This window comes from Crocodylus porosus, unplaced genomic scaffold, assembly GCF_001723895.1.
Source record: "Crocodylus porosus isolate Cpor-Errol unplaced genomic scaffold, CroPor_comp1, whole genome shotgun sequence".
Taxonomy (NCBI): Eukaryota; Metazoa; Chordata; order Crocodylia; family Crocodylidae; genus Crocodylus; species Crocodylus porosus.
Window position 1 is genome coordinate 2,945,892 of NW_017728939.1, and position 26,314 is coordinate 2,972,205.

Below are 26,314 nucleotides of genomic sequence, written 5' to 3' on the forward strand. Positions count from 1 at the left end.
TCACCCATAGAGACTTTTAAGAATAAGATTTTGATGGGACCAAGGGGGGCTAGATCTTCAGCTGGTGTAAATCAGTATGGCTCCTTTCAAATGAACTAAGCCATAAAGTCAATGGAGGTCCATGGCTTTATGCCAGCTGAGCTTCTGGCCCATGTCCCCCCCACCCCGGGAGCTTAACATACTTTCCTTAAATTGCTATTTTGGACTCCTGGGAGGGGGAGAATTTGATTGCTGTACTTTATTCTCTGTCATGACAGGCCTGCCTTTAATGATACCCCCAGCTAGCTGGTGCCTCAGGCCTCTTCCAGTAAAAGGAAGCCATTCAGAGCACAGCAGTCCAACAAACAGCGGCTGCTCTCTGAATGCCCCTAGCAGTAGATGTCCTGGGAAGACCCCGCCTTCCCCTTGAAGGGAACCTCAACCCATTTAGCTGCCTGAGTAAATGCATTCAGTGGTCCCGGCAGTCAAAGCCATGCAGGCATTTCTTTCCAAGATTCCTCTCTCTGGGGCTGAGGCATACCTCCAACACATAGGGAAGCATCTGTCTATACAGACTCCCACGCTCTCTTGCAGGGGGACAAAAATTCTGGCTGGATGGCAGAGCAGGAGGCTGCAGGATGCTGCAGGGAGAAGACGTACTGGCATGCAGGTGACAGGGCTGCTGTAGCCCAGAGACAGCAGCATCCTTCAGGGAAACAACGGAGTGGGTGATGCTGATCTGCAGAAGCACAGGTCAGCAAACAGCACCCTGGAGGGCAGGAGCGGATTGGGATGCAGGTGACACTGGGCTTCAGCTGAAATATGGGAAGGGGACCCAAGGGATATTTCACTTGCTGTGGCACAGCGAGGGATGTGACACTGCATCCTATGGCAGGCTTTAACCTTGATGGGATGTGAATCTTGATAATAAGATGCACCAGGCAGTTTTCAAAAATGAAAAAGATCTCAGTCCAGCAAGTGATCTCTAGCTTTGTTTCCTGGGTTGCCATGCAGCACCCTGCCAGCATACTGCTCCTCTCTCTCCACAATGCACTGGGCACAAGAGAAACAGAGAGGAAGGGCTGCAGCATCTGAGAGAGGGGCTGGTTGGGGTGAGCAGCTTGAAGAGGGTCTGCAAGAAAAGCAGATGGTTTGAGGACAGTCATAGAGATGGGAACAGCGCTATAGGAACAATCAACATTCAACACAATGTGTATAGAGAACCTCGTAGTAACCAGGGGTACATTTCTAAAGGTCCCCAGCATTTAGGGTGTTCAGTGCCACCGTTCTCATTGGGATTCACCCTCTGGGAAAAAAAAACCCTGAAGTCAGGTTATCTCCAAGATCTGGATTGCATGCAGTCCCGAGCTTCTCCTTGCAATCTTGGGCTCTGGCCCCAATCACCTTCCCTTGCTTTTATGCTTCTTTCTTAAACAGATTTCTTTGGTGTCCCTGGGATCCATGAGAAAAGGCAGAGTGTGGTCACCTCCCCATCAAAGTGAGGAGGCAGCTGAAGCAGACCTACCCCATTGCCTATTACTCGAACGACCTGAAACAAGGATGTAAATCGTATTACCCTCCACTTCACAGCTGCCAGTCACTGTGCACCGTGGCTAATTCCTGGGATACAAAACGGAGCTACAACACAGGCTCTGCCACTTGTGCTTGAAGAGAAACCCATTAGCCACGTAGGACAAAATCATACAAATCTACACCTGAGCAAGCATACATAATAGGAGAGTTATTATGACAGTGTCCCCTGATCATCTGAGAAGGAAGCACAACAGACCTCCTCTGCACATCACAATGATAGCCTAGCGCCTGATTCTGACAGGGGCTGGAAACCCTCAACTTCCACTGAACCCAGTGGGAACTTCAGACACTTGTAATGGTTTTGCCATTATTAAACCCTTTGCCATACAAGTTTGCTGAATATGAGCACTCTGAAATAAGGAGAGACTGACCCAGTTCCTCCATCTTCTTCAGCCAATGTGTGCTGCAACCTGCACGATCCCAACAGACCTCTCTCTTCTGGGATAAGCATTACTACAGCGAAGACAAAAGTGGCTCTTCTAAACTTTTTTTTTTTTTTTTAATCTAGAAATGAGCTGGAGGCCTTTGTGAATTCCCAGGTAGCTGTTCTGCTTCTATGCCCAGGTCTCCTTTAGAAACAAGCAGCAGCCGGCGCTCTGAACTAATCGTCGCAGTCACTCCAGCCTGGCTTCCTAGGTTTCACTTGGGGGCACCATGTTCATCACTAAACCAACACATCTTTTCAGGAAGTCCCCCCTACAGGGTTGGTCATCTTTTTCAGGCTTCATAACATGCTGCCAACATGTTTTGTGTTCTCCCTCTGGTAACGGGCTTTCTAGGACCACAGCCTGCAACTGCTACCAGCTTAATCCATGGGAACGCAGGTCATGAGATCAAACCTTCCTGCCAACCCATGACTTACAATGGCTTAACAGCACCAGTGTCTGCTGGAGCAGTCCCAGCACCTCCACACACAGCACAAATCACATTCTGGGATCCCCAGTGCATCAATCCTATTGCGCCCTGGTAGTCTTGTTCACAGCGGCAAGGGTGTTGTAGATCTGCTGAACACAAGTTCCTGACTGGAAGGGTAGGTGATGCCATTGCAGGTACAATGTGGGCGCATCTACACAAAACCGTATGTCACTGTAGTGACAAGCTACGGCGATGTAGCTCATCACTATGGTGATGTAGCGTCAGTGGGCACAAACCGTGACACCAACACTACTGCACAGTATGATCTGAAACTACCCGTGCGCTGCCAGGACTGCACTGTGACGGCAGTTACTGCACAGGCATTTAGTACTTGCTAAAGTAAGTATTAATGACTGCGCAGTGACAACTGCACAGTCCGGGACACATGTAGACGTGCCCTGATTGTACAGGTTTCCCTCACTTTATGCGGGTTCTGCGTGTGCGAATTTGCTCTTATGCAATGACCCTTTTTATACTAAAAATTCATTATATGCGAGGTAAATTCACTCTTATGCAGTCGGTGAGGTGAAAGCCCGCAGTCAGCTGCTTTGTGCAGTGCATTGTGGGAATGACGCACACCAAAATACAGTCTTCTGTGCTTCTCGTTCACTGTCTGCGACACGTGTTTCCGTAGTTGACTTCCCCATTATGATAGTGCCCTGTGCTTGTGTGTAGTGTCTGCTGTTGGTGAGTACCAAAATTGTCTTGTAAATATGGTAGAAATGGGTCTGGGGGTCAGTACACTTGAGGTCTTGGAACGTATCCCTGTTTGTTACATTATAAAGTGGGTTCCCTTTAAGCAAATTTGAGTTATGTGCCGTTTTCCAAGAAAGCATGCACAGCATAAAGCAAGGGAAACCTGTATCTCCCTAACTGCACTCTTTTGTCTAGACCTCTGCTACCAACATCATCCTCGTTGTACAATGGCTCCAGATGTTGAGCACAGATGCAAGGGATCAGAGAGACATTGCAAACCTGAAGTATTCTCATAAAGAAATGGTTGAAAGGGAGGGACCAGAAAGGAACTTCCCAGTAAGAAGTGCAGCGTGGTGATGCAGCTTGAGGTACAGGAAATAGGACCCAAGAACAGCAGGATGCTTTCACAGCAGGATGCTTTCAGGAGGCGGGGGGCTGAGTTTTAGATTCCAGATGATCCAGGTCCAGTCCATGGGTGCAAATACATTCCTCTCTCTAGAACAACCTTAACACAAAACCATCATATGCAACAAGGCTAAAAAAAAAAAAATCTCACCAGGGTATGGCCCCACTGCCGATCTTGACGCCTTTGCCTCACCAGGTTTTGTCACCCTGTAGCTTGAGTTTGCCTTTTATCCACTTCTCCAGAGCACGAGGACATACCCAAAGAAGCAAAAGTGTATCGTGGATCACTGAGAGCCAAGGGAACGCCCCACCTGCCTGCTTCCCCCAATTCATCATTTCCGTTCCAGCTGCAGGCTATGGCTACAAGCTGCCTAAAGGAGGATGGCAAGAGGATGGCCTCTGCTACTGCATAGCTCAACAGATGGTGCAACACAGGGCAGAGGACTGCCTCAGTACTAAGCTGAGGGGGCAGGGTAAAGCCACACAAGAATAATGCACCAGCCACATAAAAACAGTGTGCCCTAGCAGATACAGCAAGAGCCCAAGAGACCGGATGTCTATGCCCGACTCTCCCAGTGATATACTGGGTCACATGACAGGCCATGTTTCTTCCCTGCTCCTTGCTTCAGTTTCCCCATCTATAAAAAAGAAGCAGAATTATCCTTCTGTCCTGTACAAGGTGCCTGACCTGAGCAGAGTTTGCTGTTATTATTATACTTTGTAGCCTGATGATTTTCTACTTGATCAAAGGCTCGATTAAAGCTTGGTTTTTTTCCCTGGCATTTTGGCTGGCATTAATAATGACTGCTCCCCCATCCCTCCTTCCTGTCCCTCCAAAAGACAGTCTATAAAATGGAAAGTTTACCGAACAGTCAGAAAGTCTCCTGCTACACTGTCTCGGTCTCACAACGCACAACTGGAATGAATGTTTTGCTGAAAAGGACCAGTGAAAAGACAGCCACCAGGGAATGATGGCTGGAAACACAGCGGAGATGCTGGCTTCCTGTTGGACAGGATGCGCCAGGCAGAACAGTGCCCTGTCTCTGATAGCAGCTAGCACCAACTGCTTCAGGAAACTCCACAATAAGCCCATCTGCCCAAGAAGCTGCTCCATGACCGCAGCCAGTTCGATGCTAACACAGAAGGGTGCATCACCTTTTAACTCCCCTGTGCAAGATGAAGTTTCATTGCTACCTGGGAGAACTTTTACAGTCTTTGCACGTTCCTATTTCCAGGGAAGGGCATCTGGGCCTGACAGCTTGCAAAGAAAGGGTTTTTTTGGCTACTATTTAGTTGGTCTAATAAAAGATATCGCCCCTACCCCAAGAGTTTTGTCTGCCTATGCTTTTAGACCAACATAGATAAAATCAATACCCCTATCACCTTCCAGGCACCAGTGCATTGCATTTTTCATTCTACCCCATCATTAACCATTCTTTTAATCAAAGCATGGACTTAACCCCTTACTTACACAGATTTAACTGAAAGCAAATGTGGCCCAATCTGAATACCTATTTTTTCCTGATTGCATTACCGTTTTCCACTTGTGTCCTCCTAGTTTGCAATGATGCAGATGCAGATTTGCATCTCACAGGGTCAATGTTACAATCTTGGGTGTTTTTTCCAGCTGGAAAGGTTACAGTGGCCCAAGACCAAAGGGGTTAACTGAGCACAGTGGTGATGGGGAACTAACCACAAAAGAAGCACCATTACTTTTGTTTCATTCCCCCCTTGTTCCTGAGCAAGAATCTGACACTATTTCCTGACTCACAGCTGGCTCTGTGGCTATGGAAACAAACCTGGCTGCTGGACAGTGCAACTGATGCCAAGAGGAAACTTAAGAAATAACACAGCCCCTTTGGTTTATTTTTCCTCTCTGTTTATTAGATAGAGGTGAAAGCGGGTGATGAATTCCCAGCCTAGCGAGCAAGGAGAACACTCCAAGTCTAGGGCAATGGCATGAGTGGGAAGGAAAGCACTGCTCAGAACTGATTTTTGGTCAATCAAGGGGTGAGATCTCATGGGATATCAGCAGAAACACAGGCCTGGGACAGGGAGAGGGAGGAAAACTATCCTGAGGAGGTAAATGAGTGCCCCTGGCAGGTCAAGTAAGGTGTAATATAGCCATTATCTTAGGCAAAACCTCAGAGCAAACTGGGCAGCACAAAATACCCCTGTCCCATGTTCCTGCATCTCCAGAGTTCACTAAAGTAGTGATTCTCAACCAGGGGACCACAAAATGCTAGTTAGGCATGCAAATATGATTTACAAGATCAAGCCAGAGATTTCAAAATCTCCAGGAATGCAGAGTATTAAAAAAAAGAAGCCTGCTGTGTTGTGGTCTTTCCGAGTTTTTTGCAACAGAAGAATTGCTCTATTATTTTTGTAGTCATAAAAGGAGTGACAATGATGAGCCAGGGGCACCTGGAGTCTAGCGAGGGGTGTCCTGAGTCTAATGAAGGTGAGAACCACTGCCGTAAAGAAACAGATTTGGAGGGGGCAGAGAAACAAGGGATCTCTCAAGCAGAGAAATGCATTACCAGCAAAGGAAGAGCACTTGGCTGTGACTCCCATGCTTTAGACCTTAGCTACTGACCCCTTCCAGTCCCCTTATCACTTACGTGTCCCTTGCATTCCTCCTGCCTTGGTACCACGTTCTGGCCTGGTGGGGTGACAAGGACAGCCTCACCTCACCCCTGCCAGCCTCCATCATCTCAGACAGAATGAAGAGTTGGCCCAGCAGTAAAAAATAGCAATGGTGCAAGAGAGAGATGCTTCTTGCTCCTATCTTGATCTACTCTGGGAGGAACAGGCTGGTCCCAGCAACTACCCCAGCCAGACAACTGCCTACGTACTTGGCTTAAAGAGACAATAGCATGCTGGCTTTACAAAAACTTCCGATTTTCCTTTACCACCCCATACACCAGAGCTGGGCTGCAAATCACCAGGGGATTCCACATGTCACCAAGGGGGCTCAGACTGTGGTGGTGCTTGCACATGCTGTAGAAGTGGGACAGAGATTTCCTATGGTGTGTGTATGGGGGGGACACCAACTACTGCTAATAAGCATGCATCAGCTCATCCAACTGGTTCATCTTTCCACTCCTATCATGAAATAAGAAAGCCACACCGCAATGATTTATACCTGAATGAAACTGTGGTAAATTACTGCAGTTTAACTTCCGCTTATCACAGGATAGAGTGGACAGGCAAAACAGTTACACTGGATTCAGCTGAACCTCACCCCCTTTCCAATTTTCACAATTGCTTCATCTGTCCATGCCCCCAGGCTCCCTTCCTAGCTCAGCAACTGACTCCTTATGTCATCATGGGCAAGTCTCTTCCCTTATCTACACTGCAAGTTTCCCCACCTGTAAAAGAGGGATAAAGTTTTATATTTGCTAAAATTTGAAATTACAAAGCCACTTAGCCAAGGCTCAAGGCACTCTTAACATAGTAAGTTACATAATACTGTAATCAAATTAAACCTCAGCAGCTTTAAAAGCATGAGTTTCATGAGGACTTAACCAGCCACCCACCTCCTTCATCAACTAGAAAGCTTGCCCTCTGCCTCCCCCAGCAATGATCTCAAGGGAAGGGACACTGAGAATGAACTCACTAAAAAGTCTGAGAGGTGTTTAGACCCTGCAGTGATGGCAACAGAAGCACCATGGCAGGTAGACAGAAAAAAGTCAGAAGGTGTTTGGCTCTGGGGTCCTGCTTGGGACCCACCGATATTAAAGAGGTGGGTTCCTACAATGAAACTCATCTTAACCACCCCAGAGACCAGCCAAAGCTGAATGCTGAGAAGAGGTAGAGGACCTAGAGGCCACAAGGCTCAACGAGCCTTGTAACTCCTTTAAAGATGACCTGGCTGGCTGACCAATAGGTGTGATGTACCTTGGACTGCAGTACTCTCGGGCACAATCTGGCTCCCTTGATGGTTAGTGTTAAACCCATCCTTTGCCAGCCAAGCGCTGTGATGTGCTGCTCATTCAGCGCTGCAACAGAGTCCTTGCCAAGGCTGCTCAGCAGGGTGTCAGAAACACCCTTTTGTGCACATAGCCCCACAGGACTGATAAGCCAGTGACAGCCAGAGGGATGGGCAGAGAGAGTAAGATTACTGCAGAGGGGTGGGGAGCCTCAGGCCTACCTGCTGCCCCTTTTCCCATGTCTGTCAAACACCTAGTGTCGTGTCACAAGAGTCCTCCCAGGGCTCTTCCAGAAAAGGCCACACAGCCTATTTCAGAGCCCACTGCACTGAGCTGTCAGAGGGTCATCCCAGAACCAGGACATATTGCCCTTCCAGAGCTTGTTGGCCCAGAGAGATGGGGGGAAGCTTAGGACCCAGGACACGTGGATTCCACGTGTCTCAGCTCGGACCACGTCCACAAGCAGACAGCACTGGGTGCAGAAACATTTGCATGAAGTCAGGAGCTGTGACGGACATCCCTGCAGGTGGACTGGCCAGCTGGGGTGCATCAACCTGCACGCCTTCTGACTGGCTGATGGGAACAGCAGGATCCCTCTTCAGGCCACAAGGGTAATGATCTGTTAGCTGCCTCGGCCCAGGACATGCTGCTCCTGCCTCTTGACTGCCTGGCCCTGGCCATTGGTCCCAACCCTTTGACCAGTTCCAAACTTCAGCTCTGCCCATTGGCAGCGACTGCCCCACATCCTGGTGATATAATGTACGAGGGCTGAAAACTGCACTACCTCACAGTAGTGCCAGTAATGCCATTGGCTGCCACCCTTGATCTTCTCCAGAGTCAGATGCATTTATGGATTCAAGTTTGAGGTTCAGAGCTCAATCCAAATTCTACAGGGCTTTGGGCTTCATCTCAGTTACAAGTGCTGCTAGGAAATCACAGATGCCCTTCGACCCAGACCCACTACTGACCCCTTAGAGGCAGGCCAGCATCGTCCTGCTCCTCCTATACCCAAAGAAACAGAGGCCCAGAGGGGAGGTGTCTTACCCCAGGATCACGGGCTAGGAACACTCCCAAGCTTGTGTTGTGTTGGCCCACTCCCCTCCCATCCTGAGCTTTGCTGCAGGTTTATCTCACTTTATAACACCTGGCTGCTCTAAGCTAATGGTTACATAGGCATTTCTTTCCTAAACAATTCACAAAGCACCTTCTTAGAGTTTCTTTGCTAAAAATATTCCAACCTACCTGCCTGATATACTTATGTGACCCCCTTCAAGTCTGGGCCCTGGAAATCAAAGGCAGCATTTCCTGATTACAGGTGGGACAGAGAATTGTCATCAATAAAGAATGAGGTAGAGGTATGTTGCAGCTCCTCCTGTAAGGTACCATGTGCGTGAGACTGGCCCAAGAGTTTCCTTTCTGTGAGTTAAATTCTCTTACAAAGTCTCGTAGCCTCAGCACAGCCAATTTTCATGCCTCAGAGAATGACAGAGAGAAGGAGCGAGAGCTGGCGTGTCTGATTTCAGAAGCTGTTTTGCAAAATTCAAAACCAGTTTCTGTTTCAGAAACCCAAATCTGGCAAATGATTAAATCTCTGCATCATTTCAGATCTGAGAAACAAAACTGAACTGGCATCAAAAGGAAACTTCTCCTGCTTATACAGTCTGGGGCTGTAAACAGAGACATATCGTATCACTCACAGATGCCAACAGTTCTTCATTGTAGAGCTCTTGTGCAACCGCACCTGAAACATGCTGTTCATTTCCAGACACACCATATCAGGAAGGTTTTTCTGAACTGAAGGCTATTTGGAGAACAGCAGCAAAAATGACTAGAGGCTAAAGTCAGGAAATGTTAAAAGCTCTTTGGCCATTATTGCTTGGCTAAGTGGCAGCATGACCACTGTCCACCTGAAGGGCAAACCACATAGGAGAGGCGCAGTCATTGCGGAGTGGGGAAGGATGAAGCTAAAAAGAAAGAGAGGAAATGGAGCAAAGGACAACTTAGGCAGGAAGTTTAGAAAACCATTGGTGAGAGTCATTAGAACAAAAAAAACCCAAGGGAAGTAGTGGAAACATCACTGCTGGGGTCACTGAGTACAAGAATAGATAATGCTTTGGAGAATCTGCTGAGGAAAACAGCACCAGACCTGGAAATGGTGCAGATAGGATTCAAAGGATTTTCTCCCCTCTGACAGCCCCAGTTCGAGGATGTCCATGTGTATGCAAACAGGGAACCTCACTGTCACACCCAAGAGCTCCACTGAGATGTCCAACGGCTTGCACGTGCAACAGGAACACGGGCTCCTCACTTAGGCGCCCAACTTTCAGAAGTGCACGGTACATTCTGATTCTGCTCTCTAGCTCCCAAATCACCAACATTATTTACCACACCTGGCTCCACAGGCCTGCATCTTCCAGTTAAAAGGCTGCCTCTTTTCTACAGATCTGAGTTCAGGCTGCAGGAGAACATGAGTAAAAATAATTCACCCCATCTTGCCCCTGCCCTATGTTCTTGTGGGACCAATAGCTGGTTGGTGGGGTCCAAATCACTATGCAGATGATGCCGTGATTCTCTTGGTTGTCCTATTTGCTTGGAAAACCAAACTTGGAGGCCCTGAGTCAGGCCTGCTCCTTTCCTGCCTTTAAATGAAAGAGTCTCATTGATCCTACTTGGTGATGCATGAGCCCTAGCAGAAAACTGATACCCCCTGTACTCCTGAAAGCCATCGTGCTTTTGGCTCTCTCTATTCACCTTCCATGTTAACAACACAAAGGACACAAGCACTAGCTGCAGGGTGGCTGGTGCCCACTGGGACCTGCTGTTTCCTGCCGGTGCATGCAGGCTGCTGATCAACACTGCTGTTTAGGACTGGGAAACCCACTAGAGTTGCAATAAAGCTCCTTGATGGCTTCTCACTGGCTCTGACCAGCCTGTGGGTGCTGCAACAGCTCCCCTCACTGCAGCCATAAAGAACAAGGCAAAAGGCTCCTGATGGGGACTAGCATAGACATGTTCTTCCTGGATCAGGCTGGCTGACATGCCCATTACGTGCACAATGATGTCCCTTGCTTTTTCTATTGTTATTTAGGGAGAGCCAGAACACTCACAGAAACCTTGTCCGCACCCTGCCTGGTTAGCTGGTCAGCGTCTTTCCCTCACCTCCCCCAGTGGTCTGTGCACAGGCATTGGCACATACCATCCTTTCTGCAGTCCCACTCCCTACTTGGTGTAAATGAAAAATGTTGCCAATACAAAGAACCTGCTGGGAGCAGCATCTGCTCCTTCGTTGCTTATTGACAAGCTACATTCAAAAAGTGGAAAATTCCACTCTGGAAGCAAAGCCTAAGTGACAGACGTCCCAACACCTGGTGCTGGGTGAAGCACTGGGTCCTGTATTCACGGCAAGGGAATCAGAGATTGCTGACCAATCCAGCTGAGTTCTTTCCCTAAAAAAGTCGGGAACCACTGCTACTGGGAACTACATTGCATTGACCTAGGAAGCGGGGAACACTAGGGGCTCCTATGCAGACGCAGGAAGCCTGCTCCAATGCAACTGTAATTCCAGAGAGTCTGCTGGAGTGTGGAAATTGCTGCGCTCCAGCAGCCTCCAGCGTCACATGCATCAGCATCCCTGTGCTTAAAAATGGTGGTGGGGTGCTTTAAACTAAAGCTGGTCCAATGAGCTTTAGGTCAAAGCACCCCACCGCCTTTTTTCAGCGCGGGGACGCTAATACATATGACGCTCCGGGAACTTTTAATTACTGCAGCTCTTGCAGCTGTGCTAATTAAAGTCCCACCCCCCCCCACCCCTCCCAAAGCACGTGTATAAACACCCTAGGCGTGACCAAATAGGGTAGCTCCCTTTACATGTCAGGCTAGTGTACGAGTCTCCCAGCATCCCTTTTGTAGTCCTGCCTCTTTACCTTCTAGTGGGGCTCAATTTTAGCTCTTTAGCAGCGGTCGTCAAGCAGGAGATGTGAGATTCTGGAAGCCAAGCATATCTGGTCCTTCCTCTTCAGGGAACATGACTTGTGACCCCTTTTCCCCTGAGCTGATGAAAAGGCAACTGCCAGAGCCACAAGGGATCTCCTGTTACCACGACACCTAACCTATTAGATACACAGGGATGAATGCAGCAAGCGTGTGGCCTCTCTGATGTAGACCAGGGCCTCCTATGCTCTCCATCCTGTGCTCAGCACCCATGAGGCTGTGGTCACTCAACAGAGACCCCTCTCAGGCTGAAATGATCATTTCTGTAGTCTGTCTGGTTTAAGTCTCATCCCATGGGCAGATCCATGCAGACAAGGAACCTCAGTCCCAGCATCAGAGAAAAGTGCTACAGGTCATGACAGTCTGATGCTGCTTTCAGACAACCTGGTGTCCCGTTCACAGCTGAGTGAAAATCCTCTGGAAACTACTTGGGGTGGGCACTAACAGGGGGTGGCAGATATCCTACCTGGACCTTTGAGTGCTTTGTGCAACCATCACCGAGTAACCATATTAATAGTTCACCCTGAAAAAACCTCAGAGTCCCTTAGTCCAACACTACCATTCTGCCGCCTCTGCGAGCTGTGGCATGCTGTGCCCACATATCAGTATGTCTACGTGACACAATGCAGTGCAGTCCAGTGCAGACACCTTGGCTAGAACTGGAAGCAGCATAATCGTGTTAGTGCAGTACTCGGGCTGGGTAATACACTGGATTTTCTCACATAACCAGCAACTTTCCCTGCAAAACCAGCTGGGGAAAATTGGGGTGTGCATTCCATGTGAGAAAAAGGGCTCCCCAGGGGTCTGGACATGTGGCAGCAAGGGATAGGGGGCACGGAGCACAGGCAGCATTACACTCTGGGAGACATGGTAATTAGTACCGGCTTCATGTCCTCCTCACCCCACCACCAAATTTCTGGGCCCATGGGGAGTTCCTCTCCCCAAATGCATGCTGGATTGAGCTGGCACATGGGGCTAGTCCTCAGCAGGAGTGCCAGGTCCAACCCAGCATGCCAGGCTCTATCCCACACACTGGCTGCAGAGCCACATGCCTGGGCAGACTCAGCATACCAAGTCCATGACAGCTAGCGCTGGGGCCGTGCACCGAGTCAGACTCTGTATACAACTTCAGAGCCTGCACAGGACCCCAGACTGAGCATGCAGCACGAGCGCCAGTGCCAGACCAGGCCCTGTTCCTGTGCAGTCCCCAACCCCAGAGACCCCAGATCTCAATTATTCATCTGTACCTCAAGATAAGCTTTTTTCCCCCCTTCTTAAGGCCTTCCAAAAATAGGCTGCATGTCATATTCAGGTGGCGGGGAGGTGTCACATACAAAAAAAGTACCCTTTTTCTCAGCCAGGCAGCTTAGCTTAGCAGAACACTCTGCTATACAACTTCAGTACCTGAAACTATCTCTACAGGGCACTGTATGCACATACATGCACACATGCTCTTGCGCCTTACCTGTCCCAGGCTTTTTCTGCTGGCAGACAGCAGCCACCACAGGAAATTCACCACGTTCGCAGCCAGGTGTGTCCGGCAACTCTGCGCGGTGCTGTTACAGAGCTATGCCAGTAGAGCCTGGAGCGTGCCTTTGGTGGGCACCAACTGCTGAAGGGGCTGCAGCAGCCTGCACAAGGCACAGGCATGCCTGTGTATGCCTTCGACCCACTCCCAGGGAATACCAGAAGCCTCCTGCTGGCATAGCTTCCCCATGCAGATAAGGCAAAGCTGTAATTTAAAATCAGAGCAGCTTATGCTTCTCCCCTGCAAAAAGCTGCTTTGCTTGCCTGCTCCTGTGGTCTGCAGCTGGAGCAGCTCTGCTAGAGGCTGACACAAGCTCAGATCCCCAATGGAGACAAGGCCTTAGCCTCCAGCCCTTTTCTATGTACCAGCTGAATGTGAAAGGCAGGCGGAGATGCCCAGTGCCTAGCTTTATCTCCAGCTTGGGGACAGGAAGAAGCCTGTCATTCCATCAGCTCTCCTGTCAGGGACTGCTGCCTCTATCTCAGGCTCCCCAGGGCCCAGCCCTGAGCAGAAGCATAGGTTAGAGCAGAAGCATCTGCAGCAAGGAGCTTCTGACATGCAGTGCCCTTTGAGGGGAAGAAAAGGAAACCAACTATTCCTGCTTGCTCCATATCTTAAATGAAATCATCAGGTCTCCGCAAAATGTGAGACAGGCAGGAACAGCAGAGCCTGGTGTGAGCTGCCTGCACTGAGGCAACAGACAGAGCTTCTCCAGCACTGATCGCAACCAACTCAGTTGCAAAGAAGAGCCGCATGGAGCTGCCATTGCCGTCACAGGGCAGGCTGCTCTTTTCCATGGGCAGCAGCTGTGTGGATCTCGCAGCCTCCCTGACACCGCAGTTCAGGGGCTGGAGGGGCGGGAGGCCAGTGCCTGTCACCAAACATTTCATGCATATTTCATTAGTTAGTGGGTTGCCTGGACGGGCCTGACTCCTCTGCCCTTTACGGAACGTCACCTCTCCGGCAAAGGAGCTGCTAGCAGCGGGCATCTTCCAGGCAGCCGGCCAGGGAATGGACAGCAGGAGAAGGCACAGAAGGTCAGTGCTGTCGCCGTGGCACCATGTGCTGCAGGAATGATGCTAACGAGGGCATGGGGGTAGGTAGGCTCTGCAGTGTGCCAGCTTAATGCTACCACACCAGGCACAAATGGAATGGGTCTGCCGGTTCTGCAACCTGACAGGGTTAGTGAAGAAAGGGAGGTGTGAGATGGGACTGCCTGGAGCAGCACCCACAGCACCAAGCCCGTCTCATCCCCTGCGTGCTCCCTGCTCTGCATGGGAGGCAGCAGTGCTATACTGCAGGGCCAGGACCCCAGCCCTGGCATATGGCTCCTGCCCCCGCTCTGTGGCTGGAAGCAACTCTCCTGAATTTATCTGGGTATCACTGGATTTTTTTTTTTTTTTTTTTAAAACTCCTGAGACTTGCAACACAGACTTTCAGCCAGCAGGGGAGATAGGAGCCCCTCTGCTGGGAACCCCAAGGACTTACGTTAGCCTCAAATAATGGATGTTTGCCATTCTCACCTTGGCCTCGCCTTCTCTTCACTGATCTAAACCATCTCTCTGCCTCCTCAAAGGCAGCAGTGGTTTTATGCAGGCGTCTAACCAGCTGTCCAAGCCCTGATGTCACTGTGAAATCTTACCAGAGCGGCAGATACAGACCGAGCAGGGCACTGAGACTGTTTGAATCACAGCCCTGCTGGCCAAAGGAAACCAGCAAGTTACAATTTGGCATAATTTGCTCAAGAGAGGAACAAGACTGGACTGGAAGCAGGGGGTCAGATGCGGCGTGTGTTGGCAGATCCGAGGGAAAGACGGCAATAACAGAACGCAGGACAGAACTGAGGTACCTGGCAAGCTGTCTGGAGCAGGAATGCAATAGCAGGAGGTCAGGATGAGGGGCATCAGCAGAGCAAAAGGAGTGGAGGCAGGGTGGATAGAGTCAAGGAAGCAACTTCAGGCATGGGTTACAGCTGAGCCGGGGGGTGGGATTTTTGCAACTCCTTCATGCCCCCTTCCCTAGCTCTCTGAGATCCTGTCAACAACAACGCACCACTTTCTAGGCACTGAAATCCCCCCTCAAAAGAAAGAGCAGAGCTCAGAGGAGTGGAAAGGGCCAAATGCCAAGAAGCAAGGGAGCTGCCAGCTGCAAAGCTCACAGAGGGATGAGGAGACAGACAGAGGTTTCCTTACCCTTTCCGAATGACGACAATGATAGCGCCAAGGAGAATAATTAAGACAACCAGCCCTCCAGCACAGATACCCAGGATCAGGCCCATCTCCTCCGAGTGCTGGGACACCTCCAGGGGACGTTTGCTCTCTTTGCAGGCAGCTGCAAGGGGAAAAAGTACAGAAAAGCGGGGTCAAAAATTCAGCTCTGACCTAGTTTCTTTGCAGCTGGCTTGGCAGATCCTTTTCCCAGACATGCACACTTGCCTGGAGAAGCACTTGTCAAGGAACCAGTGCCAGGCAGGCTGCGCTCGTCAAGCTTAAACACAACTGGCCAAGGCAAATCCCACACTCAAGAGGCACAGACACGTGAACGTGCTCTACAGGAACACATGCATGTGCAAAAAGCTCCCCACAGACATGCAAAATGTATCCCACACAGCAAAAGCTCCCCTACAAGCATGCAGAGAGCATGGACACGTATAAACACACCAGCTCACAGGAACAGACATGCAAGAAAAATCCCAAGTGGACACAAACAACGCACTCTCACCTCTACATATACACATGTATACCTGTGTAGTGCATACACACACACACACACACACGCACACACACGCACACACACGCACACACACGCACACACACTAAAGCTCCCTTGCAGGCATAGGTAATGTGCACATACCAAACAAACCCTCACAGACATCTGCAGTCACGCACAAGTATTAAGGGTCACACTCAACTCCAGCAGAGTGGTCGGAGTAGGACAGCGATTCTCACCCTTTTTAGACTCAAATGCCAGCTCTTAGTTTTCATTTGGATTTCTGACTAGCAAAAAGTAATGTTGTAATTCTTCTATTGCAGAGAATTCAGAAAGATCACAGCAGGTCAGAATGCTTCTACTGCTATGGATTCCTGTGTGAAATCTTTAGGCTCATCTTGCAAATCATGCTTGCATGCCTAACAGTGCTAAGATCGCATAGCACCCTGTAGCACCCCTGGAAGCACAACAAGGCACATCCGGGTGCTGCAGCACCCTACTTAAGAACCACTGGAGCAGAGAATTTATATTCGCGCACGCACACACACATTCAGAAATTGTTGCAATTAGTTTCCTGTTGCCTTCAGAGCTGAACTCTCCTTCTGGGATTTCAAAGCAGTGGGGCTGAGTGCCTTGTGCATCTAGAAGTAGGAGTGAATGACTCCAGCCACCACCCCTCGAGGCAGGCACAGGTCTTGCTTGCAGTACCCTGAAGAGTCTTTAATCAGCTAGGCCACAGCAGGAGGCATACCCGTGGCAAAGTGCATGTTCTCCCCAGCCAGCAGCAAGCAGCCTGCTTGACACCCAGGAAAGAAATGTCCTTGCACAAATGGGTTCGACACCTGTTTAATGTTCTAGCAAACAATCCAATCTAATCCCCACATAAATGAGGCTGCTTAATGTTCTGATCCAAACAAACAATCAAACAAAAGAACAACCCCATCAAACTTCTCATCCAGCCAAAGGCGGTCAGAAACGAGCTGCAGCTCTGTCTCCTTTCCGCTCACCCCATCCCCATCTCCTCTACAGATCCCTCCCAATCCGGTCAGCTGAGCGTGAGGTCCTTTCAATGGCACTGCATCAGCCTGGGGGAGGGTCACATCGAATTATTTAAACTCGCAAACAGAAGGAGAAGAGAGGCACGTCGGGCAGAAGTTCACAAGTGTGCGAGTCATGAGTTTGCACTGAGTCAGCACTTGCGTGTGCATCGCTGAAGTTGTTCTCTGAGAGAGCCCGTGCCCATGCTGAGGAAATTCACTCTCAGGCATTTGCTGAAGGAAACAGAGATAGCAGAGGCATGGCCAGTGCACTGCCAGGCACACCCCAGGGCTGCGGCACTCCAGAAAGGGAACACAAACTAAATGGACAGGTAGGGCATGTGGACAGTTGGATGGACGAGAAGTTTTGGCGGGTGGCCTGAGTGGACTGGTTCTGTGAAAGGACAAGGTGGACAGGGTTGGTGGAGGATCTAGGTCATCATGGGCCAACCTGCTTGGCAAGCCAATCTGCCTGGGCTGCTACTCTGCATTTTGCTCCCTACTGATCTGCTGCATGCCACGCACAGAGGCTGCCTGTGCCACTAATGGCATGTATGCCACAGGCTGGACACACCTAAATTAGTCAGTGAGCTGGGTGGATGGATACCCAGATCAGAGGGCAACTGAGCTGAAAGGGCTCTGTGGAAGGGCTGGGCAGATGCACTGCGAGGATAGGTAAAATGGACAAGTCAAGCAAATCTCTAAGGGAATTTCTTTTGCATTTCCCTGTCCTCTCCAATGCAGGTGACCTCCCTGCATGCTGGGTGCTGAAAGGTGCTCTCTCTTCTGATTAACCTTCCCTTCTCTGCCTCAGCTCCCTTGAGGTCTGACTCCACAGGCCCTCATTATGGTGGGCAAGCCAGCACGTTAGCCCTGCAGCCTGCTCTACACTACCTTTAAAGCCACAGAGAGATGATGATGATTGTGCAGGATTAAGACTCTTGCTGCTGCCTTCACTCTGATGCAGATGGGGGACGTCTTGGTCATGAGACAGCAGTCTGACCTAGTCTGGCCTGGCTTCCCTCCTCTTTTCACCTTGTTTGTGTGACTTAAAGAGATACTATTAAAGTTAGCAGGCCAAGAAATTGGCCCTGCCAGGATGGTTGGTAAATACAGGTAAGAGGCGCATGCAGCCCCCCTCTCCCCCTTCCTCCATTGCGCCCATCTGTTCCATTGTTGTGTGAAGGCAGTAAAGAGTAATTAACAGGAGCACTGCTCCCTGAAGCACTGCACTGTGCATCTCTTTGCAGAGATGGCCTCCCTCCCAGGCATAAAGCAGCATTTATAAGCCATAAAAAAGATGCAGAAGAGGACAGCAGAGGTATCTATCCAAAAGGGAATCGTCATGCTGCCATCAACACTAGCCTGTTCCTCCTCGCTCTCAAAGAACAGTACATGAACCACTGCGCCCCTACACACACAGACAATCCTACCCAAACACATAAATACCCTCACGCACAAATGCACACATGCATATACACACACCACATTCACACCCATTTCCTCCCTGCATACACACTGTATGTACACATCCTTCTTCCCCACACCCATACCCACTTCCACCCTGCACACACTGTATGCACACCATTACATACATATCGTGTTTCCCACACCTCCCCCCATACACATGCCCCCCACTTCCAGGGCTCTCCCATTCTGGTTTGCCTACTGTGCAACTAATGATGGTTTAACTCTTGCTTTTTATCAGAATGATTGCATTTTCATGCAGTGCCTTGGCAGGGGCAGAGGGTGCTTTATAAATAGTGTTATAATGATAATGAGGATTATTAATAAACCTGTACAAAGCAGGCATCCAAAGGGGAGACAGAGGAATAGTGCCCAGCCTCAGGATGCGGTTAAAAGTCTGCCTGTAAATCAACTCTCATTTATAATGTTTCTTCCAAGGGTGGTTTAATCAATTCAAACATAGAATTAAGCCACAAAATGGGGAAGAAGTCTTCTGCAAAGACTAAAATCTAATTGTGGGAGCCGATTAATCCCTGTGCCCAACTAATACATGCTGCAACTGCCCCCAACTACCAGAGGTGATGCTCCCCAGACTCAAGCTAGGTACCTCTCTTACCCCAGGAGCCAGTGCTTATCCCTTACCCAGCCACTAATTCCTTCCCCTCCTATTCTGAACACTTGCAGGTCCCAGCCATTAAACCCTGCCAGTGCTACTCAGGCTGCTAACTGGTGAGCTACCCCCATACTCCCACCCTGTTCATGCCAGGACAGCCCCACTGAAGATACAAACTCAGCAAGGGTCTTGGAGATGAGCAGCTCCCTCCCCCCACCACCTGTCTACTCGCCCTCAGGCTGCACACTGCTCCGTGGCACAAAAGAGTTGTGTCCTTCTCTAAGTCTGTAGCACAATCCAGCATCCTCCGATCCTGCCATGCCCCCATGTCCCACTGGTGCACTCTGACTGGGCAATATCACTGGGGTTACTGTCTTGTTCAAGAAAGTAAGCATGGCTCTGGTGTGATAGCCGATGCATAAAGTGCCAGGCCCAGGTATCCCAGCTCAGAGCTAACCCCCAAGACAGTGCCAGTGGATGCCTGGCTTTTAGCCTATCTATGCATAATTCCAACACTAGCTGGTTTATAAATCCCTTTTGTCCTTTTTTAATATTCTGCAGTAGCTGCACACACATTTATGCCCATTTTTCATTTCCCACTGAGCCAGGAGTTTAAGTCACTTTATTACATTTTTTTCCCCTTCCCTGGGTCCAATAGGGAGCTAAATATATTAGTCAAGCACGAGGAATTTTATTAAATACACAAGGCCACAAAAGTTCAATCCCCCTGAAAGTCCAAACCATTTAGTTACTTGTTGAAATTCCTGGAGCAAAAGAGAAAGGCTGAAATACAACTCTCCCCACCTCAACCAATTTCACTTGCCAGAGGGGCCCCCCAGGACTGCCAGCCACACAATTACCCTGGCTAATCTCACTCCTGGACTATATAAATGCCAAGCATGTCTACGGTTTATACCAGCCGAGATCAATTGCAGTATTTGATGCATTAAAGGGATGCTGACAAGGTCTAAAATTCAACGTGCCTTCCTCCCCGCCTGTTTTTTTCCCCTCAAAGGATCCACATAATTCCTTTATGCGAGTCTTAGTCCAAAACAAACAGGCTTGTGAATAGGGCACTGGGCAGGAACCCAGGAGGTCAGAGGTCAACTCCTTCCTCTGAGATAGACTATATGTCACTTCTGGTGCCTAACTTAATCTTTCAGCTCCTGACCTATAAAATGGGGATAAAACTGTCCTTCCTTCATCCTACTTCTTCTCATCTGCTGAGATTGGAAGGTCTTTGAGGCTGGAGCTGCCTCTCACTGGGTATATGTGCAGAATCTACCCGAACAGAGCCCTGAGCTTGACAAGGCTTCTGAGGGTTACCATAATAACGACCTTCAAATTAAAATACTGTCAGAAGCAAGAGCAACCTGGCAACAATGAACCCTTCTTCACAGCCTGGAATTCAAGTGCAACATGATGAAACGGTGTGCGTACAAATGCCAGCCTTCAACAGCCATCCTGTAATAGCAAATGACAAAGTACGACCCAGATCTCAGGAGACCCCCTAGAATGACAACCCAGGCCGCGTAGGCCCAGCCTCAGTGGAGCAAAGAGCTACACCCAGAGCAGTGGGAGGCCCAGCTAGGATCTTACCTTTGCGAGCAATCCGGACACAGTTCAGCCTGGTTTCCTGCAGAGAGAAAAAAGATTGGAGATTCAACCAGGATGCAAGAGAGGCATCACTGGATGCTTCTCGGTGGGGAAGCTAGAACAAAATTTGGTCAGTTTACTGAAAATTTGTACCCGGGGTAATGTTCTACATGAACCATGTTTGTTCTTCTGACTGATCTCTGTCCGGAGCCAAGGGGACAGCCCTGATGGACTACAATGATCAGTACTGAACTGTCCATCCATCAGCCTGCCCTAAACCAAGCACTGGCTGGGTCTCAGTTCAGAGTTCAACAAAGGCCTATAAACTGAGCTGCAGACAGCTCTGGAGCACAAAAACCCCTGTGATGAGCCCCAGGGATGGACTAGAAGGGACCCAGGAAGAAACACATCCCCCTCTGATTTAAGTGACCTGTCATTTAGGTTTCTGACTGCTGTCAATAGGAAGGAATTACCCAGGCCTGGCTCCAAAAGCAACAGGGCAAAGAGGATAACCATGTACCAGGCTTTGGACAGCAGGGCTGGACAAACGTTTTCTATGGTATTTGAATTAAGCTTCATTTTTCACAAAGATTTCTCTCTGATGGCAATTCTGAAATTCTTATATGCTGCCATGATACCTCATGAGGAGCTCCAGTTTGGTCTTTCAGCTGGACTTGGGGGTCCAGGCCTAAATATTTCAAAATTTTTAATATTCCAATTTCTGTCAAGAAAAATTAAAATGGCATGAAAAAATCCTGAAAGTTTCTCAAATTCGTAACTAGGGGAAAGTGCTAGCCTGCCCCTGCCCCCACTCCATCTACCACCTATAGCAACTGCTCAGCCAGCCTCAACCGTCACTATGTGCAGGTGATGTCAGATTAGAGGGATGCTTTGGTCTTTCCTCCAAAACTGTATCAGAGAAAAGCTGATCATTTCCTTTGCTCTTTATTGAAATGCCTCTAATTTATCAAGAGTTGTGTGCAGACAAAAGGCACGAGCCCGACAGGCTTTGCAGGTACTGGCTGGGTTTTCAGCTGGGGAGGATCAGCATAGTTTCACCTATGTCCATGGAGTTGTATCAGATGAGAATCAAATTTACCCACATAACATACCCCTCACAGGCAGAGGAAGAGCATGCTTCACCCACACTGTCCTATTAATGTGCCTCATGGGCCCTATGGTGAGAAGGACAAACAAACCCCGAGCTGTGATGCTGGATCTTCATGGCGTCAGTCAGTAGCTGGGCTTACACCACTACCTACTTGTAGACAGACCAGGAGATGGTGACCACCATCACTCATGACTGAGTGGGACTCAAGAGAACCAGAGAGAAGAGTCTGCCTGTCACAGCCCTAACAACAACCTAACAAGGTGTGAACAAATCCTTGGAAGGACAGCTTTGACTGCTGGCACCTTCCCACAAGGAAGGAGGCTGTCAGCCATCATCCATACTTCAACTAGACAGCAGCTTTGTGCGCACCACGCCAGTTATCTGCCTGCTCACAGCCAGTATTAGATGAGAGAGACACTTGCTATGGCTGCTACTGGAGCCTGTCCCTTCAGGCTTGACAGTTCATACCCTGGTAGATAGGATGGGAGCTACTAGAGCACGTGAAGATGACAAGGATCTCTTGAGGGAGCTCCAGTCCTTCCCACCATCTTTTTGAAGGAAATTAGCCAAGATGGGGAACAGAACTCTGGGTCAGTCGGAGCTTATTTGCTTCTGCAATGAAGTCAAAGCGAAGCCAGCTGTATGCATCTTGGAAAGCGTCAGAGAAAGACCTGCAAGGAGAACCTTGGTGACCACTGGGGAGAAGGGAGCTTAGAGAAGGCCCCAGGGGTAAATGCTTCGTTGTATATATCCGGAAAGACCAGCAGAGCAGGGATTCTTGCTTCTATGCCTGCCTCTTCCCACCCACAAACACCTCCTGGGGAATCCTGTCTCCCTGTGTTGGGAGATGAGGGGACCCAATGAGATGCCATACCTACCATGGAGCCCCAGGCAGGCAGCATCACTCAGCGAAGATCTCCTGGTCAACTCTGCATCAATAAATACAGGGCAATTCTTTCTGCTCCCCTCGCTGTACACTGGCACAGAAGCATTTTCTTATCCTGCTGAGATTTCCCTCCAGAAACCTAACTGGGTAACTCATGGAAAGCCATTTGGTTGCACAGGCATGGCAAATAGCACAAAACCACAAATAGAGGGAGGCTCCCACTTCTCATTCACTCAGGTCTAACGTGGGGCTGTTTGGGCAGCAAGGAGCTACCCAAGGTGGCAGGGAGGGCCTGGCTTTAGCTACTTATTTTTTTTTAAGGGCTATCAATAGAAGCCCAAATAACAGTTCATCTTCCTGCAGGAAGCTGCCATCCAGCCAATGCGATGAAGCATAGTGGACTTCAGGGAACGCAGCTCCTGTCTGAACAACCTGCCAGGCTTTGGTAGAAGTTATGAAGCAAACCATGTCATCTTTTTAAAATTTTAGTCCGATCAAGTGACTGACTCACAAAATACTGACAGCAACCAAAATACAAATTCAGACTTGCCAACAGCTTAGGAGGGCAATATTGCCTTTTGTCTGCGCTCCCCGTTCCAAGTGACTGATGTGATTCCTGCATTAGAACGGGGTTTACAAGCAACCTGATGCTTTTCTTCATGTGCTCTGAAATCATCCTGATCCCTCTCATGTCTCAGCAGCTTCCACTCCTGTGTCAAGTGACGTACTAACCACTGTCATGTGGGGTTCATTCTCTCATCCTCTCCCAGGGAGTAGCTGTGTTTGCAGTGTTATCACATGATGCTGGAGTCCTGAAGTGCAACTCCCACATTGGGAAGCAAGTTGGAAGGAAACATGCAGCAAAGCTCTCACATGCACACAGCCAGTAGAGTTATACCTACACTGCACTGACATGTGGCATTGCAGGGTGGGCTTCTCAAAGGTGCCATCATGATCTGGACACCTCAGCCCCCCCTCTTAGCTTGGACAATCTGAACCCCAATAACCAACATGCCTGGACTCCAAATCAGCTCCCTGATGCCCATCTCTATATGACAGTGTGTTTGCTCTTTCACATCAGTGCCATCCTACTTAAGGCTAAAGGTCGTCTGTGGGGATCAGATGGCAGAACTGAGATCTGGGGGGAAAGATCTGACATTTTCCTGCCCTCCAGCTCTGGTAGTAAGGTTAATACATAGATGTATCTATATCGGGACTGAACCCAACTCCCCTGAAGCCAATAGCAAAACTTTCAGCAACCGCAATAACAGTAAGATCAGGCACAGAGATGACAAGCCACCTAATAAACACAGTATGAAAAAAACAGTGCAATACATGGAGACTGCTGAGACTGGCTCAGGCTGGTTATGGGAAACAGAACCATCAAGCAAGCCTCCTCGGTTTTCTGTTGCATGAGTATTTTGACACGCATGCTACCTTCCCTAAGAGCGAACAGATGCGGTGTTTGGGACTGCAGCTGGGGAGCACAGATTCTGAAAATGACTCTTAAAATTCTGACCTGCGATGTCTCCCATTCCCCATGCATTCCCCTGGACAGGACGCACACCAGATCCCATTACCCATCAAATGAATGTCCTACTCTTCTGGCTGCTTAGAGACACCATGCCACTGGTCCCAGCCATCAGCTACTCACCCCTTTCAGGTTACTTGTGGCCTGGAAGTAGATAAGATAAGCCTTCTTGGGCTCCAGCGGTGGATTCCAGTACCCACTGTACGTCTGGTTGTCCCCAACAGTGAAAGGTTTGGCTTCGGTGAGGCTGCTGGGAGGCAGCTCAGCCCCAAAGTAATGCACAGAGCCCCGGGACATGGCATCGTCATACGTCAGTGGGACTGGGAAGCACTCCTGCCCGCTCAACTCCCTCTTGATCTTCTTTGGCCTGTCTTCCTCCACAATGACCTGGTATGTGCTGAGTGCATGACAAGGAGACAGAGACAAGAAAAAAAAGGATGGGAAACTACAGGGATATTTATTGGCTGTAAAATGAAGAACAAACTCTCCCCAGCCACAAAGTTCTCTCAAACCTGATGACCCAGACACCATCCCACCCCTGCTCCCACAATCCCAAACCCTTGCATCACCATGGCTGGAGGGAAGAAGGCAGTTTGTGCCTACTATGCACTTCCTGAAGACACACTCTCCCTGTAAGTCCAGACCAGAGATAACGCTGGCTAATAGCAGCTTTTTGCTGCTAGTGCATTTTATCAATCGGCAATTTCTATACACCTAACTGAGAAGGTGAGAGGACAATCACTTAATGCATGCAAAACACATGCTAATTTATTTAAATTACTCAAATCCTGGGGCTGCAACATGCTGGCAGCAAGTCTCTATCCTCAAATAAGCCTGGGACCCCTTGCCAGCATTCTCCACCGTACTCCACAAACCTCACGACCAACCTATTGCAGATCCTGACAGCAAAAGGCTAAATGGTTTCAGCTCATTCTTTCATGCAAGTGGCTGGTCACCCTCCTAGCATCTAAGTTTTCTTAGGAGAGAGGACAGAAGTCCCGCAGGATGAGTCATAGGAGCAGGTTATGACTGATCTCTCTGCTATCTTACTGATTTTGTTAATAAACCAGAAGAGCAACGTGGTGAGTTTAGACTCTACCTAGTTTTAGAAAAACTTAGAAACAGTGCCTGTTTGCTCTACTGAAGGGACCGTGTGAAAATCCAGGTAGACATCTTTCCAACCCCACAAAAGCATGTTGTGCTGAAAAGCAGCTTCCTGGCCTGCTAAATGCCTTTAAATCAGGATGGCTCCTCTACAGGGAAGAATATGTTCTGGATATAATTAAACCTGCCATCTCAGGCAGTGTTTATTACTTCCTACATCCTTCTATTACTCAGCCTCCATCAGTAACAGCACCATATGAAGATGAGTTGTTTAGGGGCCCGCAAGTCTTGCGGGCAGATCTTCTGTACCCAGACACATTAAGTCACCAGTTCTATTAAAGTTGTTTCTCTAATAACGCTGAATCAGATCCAGTCTTTTCCCTATTGAGTGTGTGTCACTGCAAACAGCTGTATGTTATAATAACTGTATGCCACTGCCTGAGCTCAACCTTAGGACCTGATGAGCAACCAGGGTCCAGGTTATTGGTTTCTTCTGCTCAGATATATTCAGCATTGGTGACAGCACAGGCAGATGCAGGGAAGTGAGAAGAGTGTTTTGGCTCTGAAAGTAGCTCCAAGATCTTGAGAGCGCATCTGTGGTGGCTCAGATTGACGCTTCTCACACAACTGTCACCGTGCGCTGTCCTGCATCACTCCAATGCCACTGTGAATCAGAAGAGCGCTGTAATCTAACGGCCAAGGTGGTAGTCTGGGAGTCAGAGCACCTGCCTGCACTGCCCAAGACCGCAGGGAAGCCTGCATACCGTCTCCACTCCTGCCCTTTGGGAGCTCCTCAGGAAGCTCTGCCCGTGCAGCACTCCCGACCTGGGCTGAGGCCTCAAGTCGCTACTGGAATAAAAATAATCACAACAGTATCAGTGAGCATCTCACTGAGGAGCAGCTGATTCTGTTAAGAGAAAACAGAGGCTAGTGGGATGCAGAGAAATAATTATAACTCTGGCATTTTCTGAAGAACCCAATGTTCTTGACGTGACTGACACTTCTTCCCCCTTTTGCCGATGGGGAGACCAAGGCACAGAGAAGGGTCAGGCAATGTTGCTGGTGGAAATGGGAACGGCGCTTTATACACCTGCTGCTCATTCCACAGCTGCACCCGAGGCAGGACGTTGGTGGGGGGGGCAGAGAGCTCTTCTCTTGGGGTTTGTAGCCTCTCCTATTTTGAATGAACTCAGGATCTCAAAGCCAAAGCTGTGCACAAAGC

At 49.2% G+C, this 26,314-nt stretch overlaps 1 protein-coding gene across 3 annotated transcripts in view; it reads right to left on the reverse strand.

Moving 5' to 3' along the window:
* PTPRU (protein tyrosine phosphatase, receptor type U) overlaps positions 1-26,314 on the reverse strand; it is a 205,984-nt gene that overhangs the window by 75,451 nt on the left and 104,219 nt on the right. For all 3 annotated transcript variants that reach the window (XM_019547652.1, XM_019547654.1, XM_019547651.1), the window contains exons 11-13: positions 24,112-24,385; positions 20,464-20,500; positions 15,231-15,369 (exon numbers count right to left, since the gene is read on the reverse strand). In XM_019547652.1, coding sequence (XP_019403197.1) covers positions 15,231-15,369; positions 20,464-20,500; positions 24,112-24,385 — 450 coding nt within the window. The remainder of the gene's footprint in view (positions 1-15,230; positions 15,370-20,463; positions 20,501-24,111; positions 24,386-26,314) is intronic.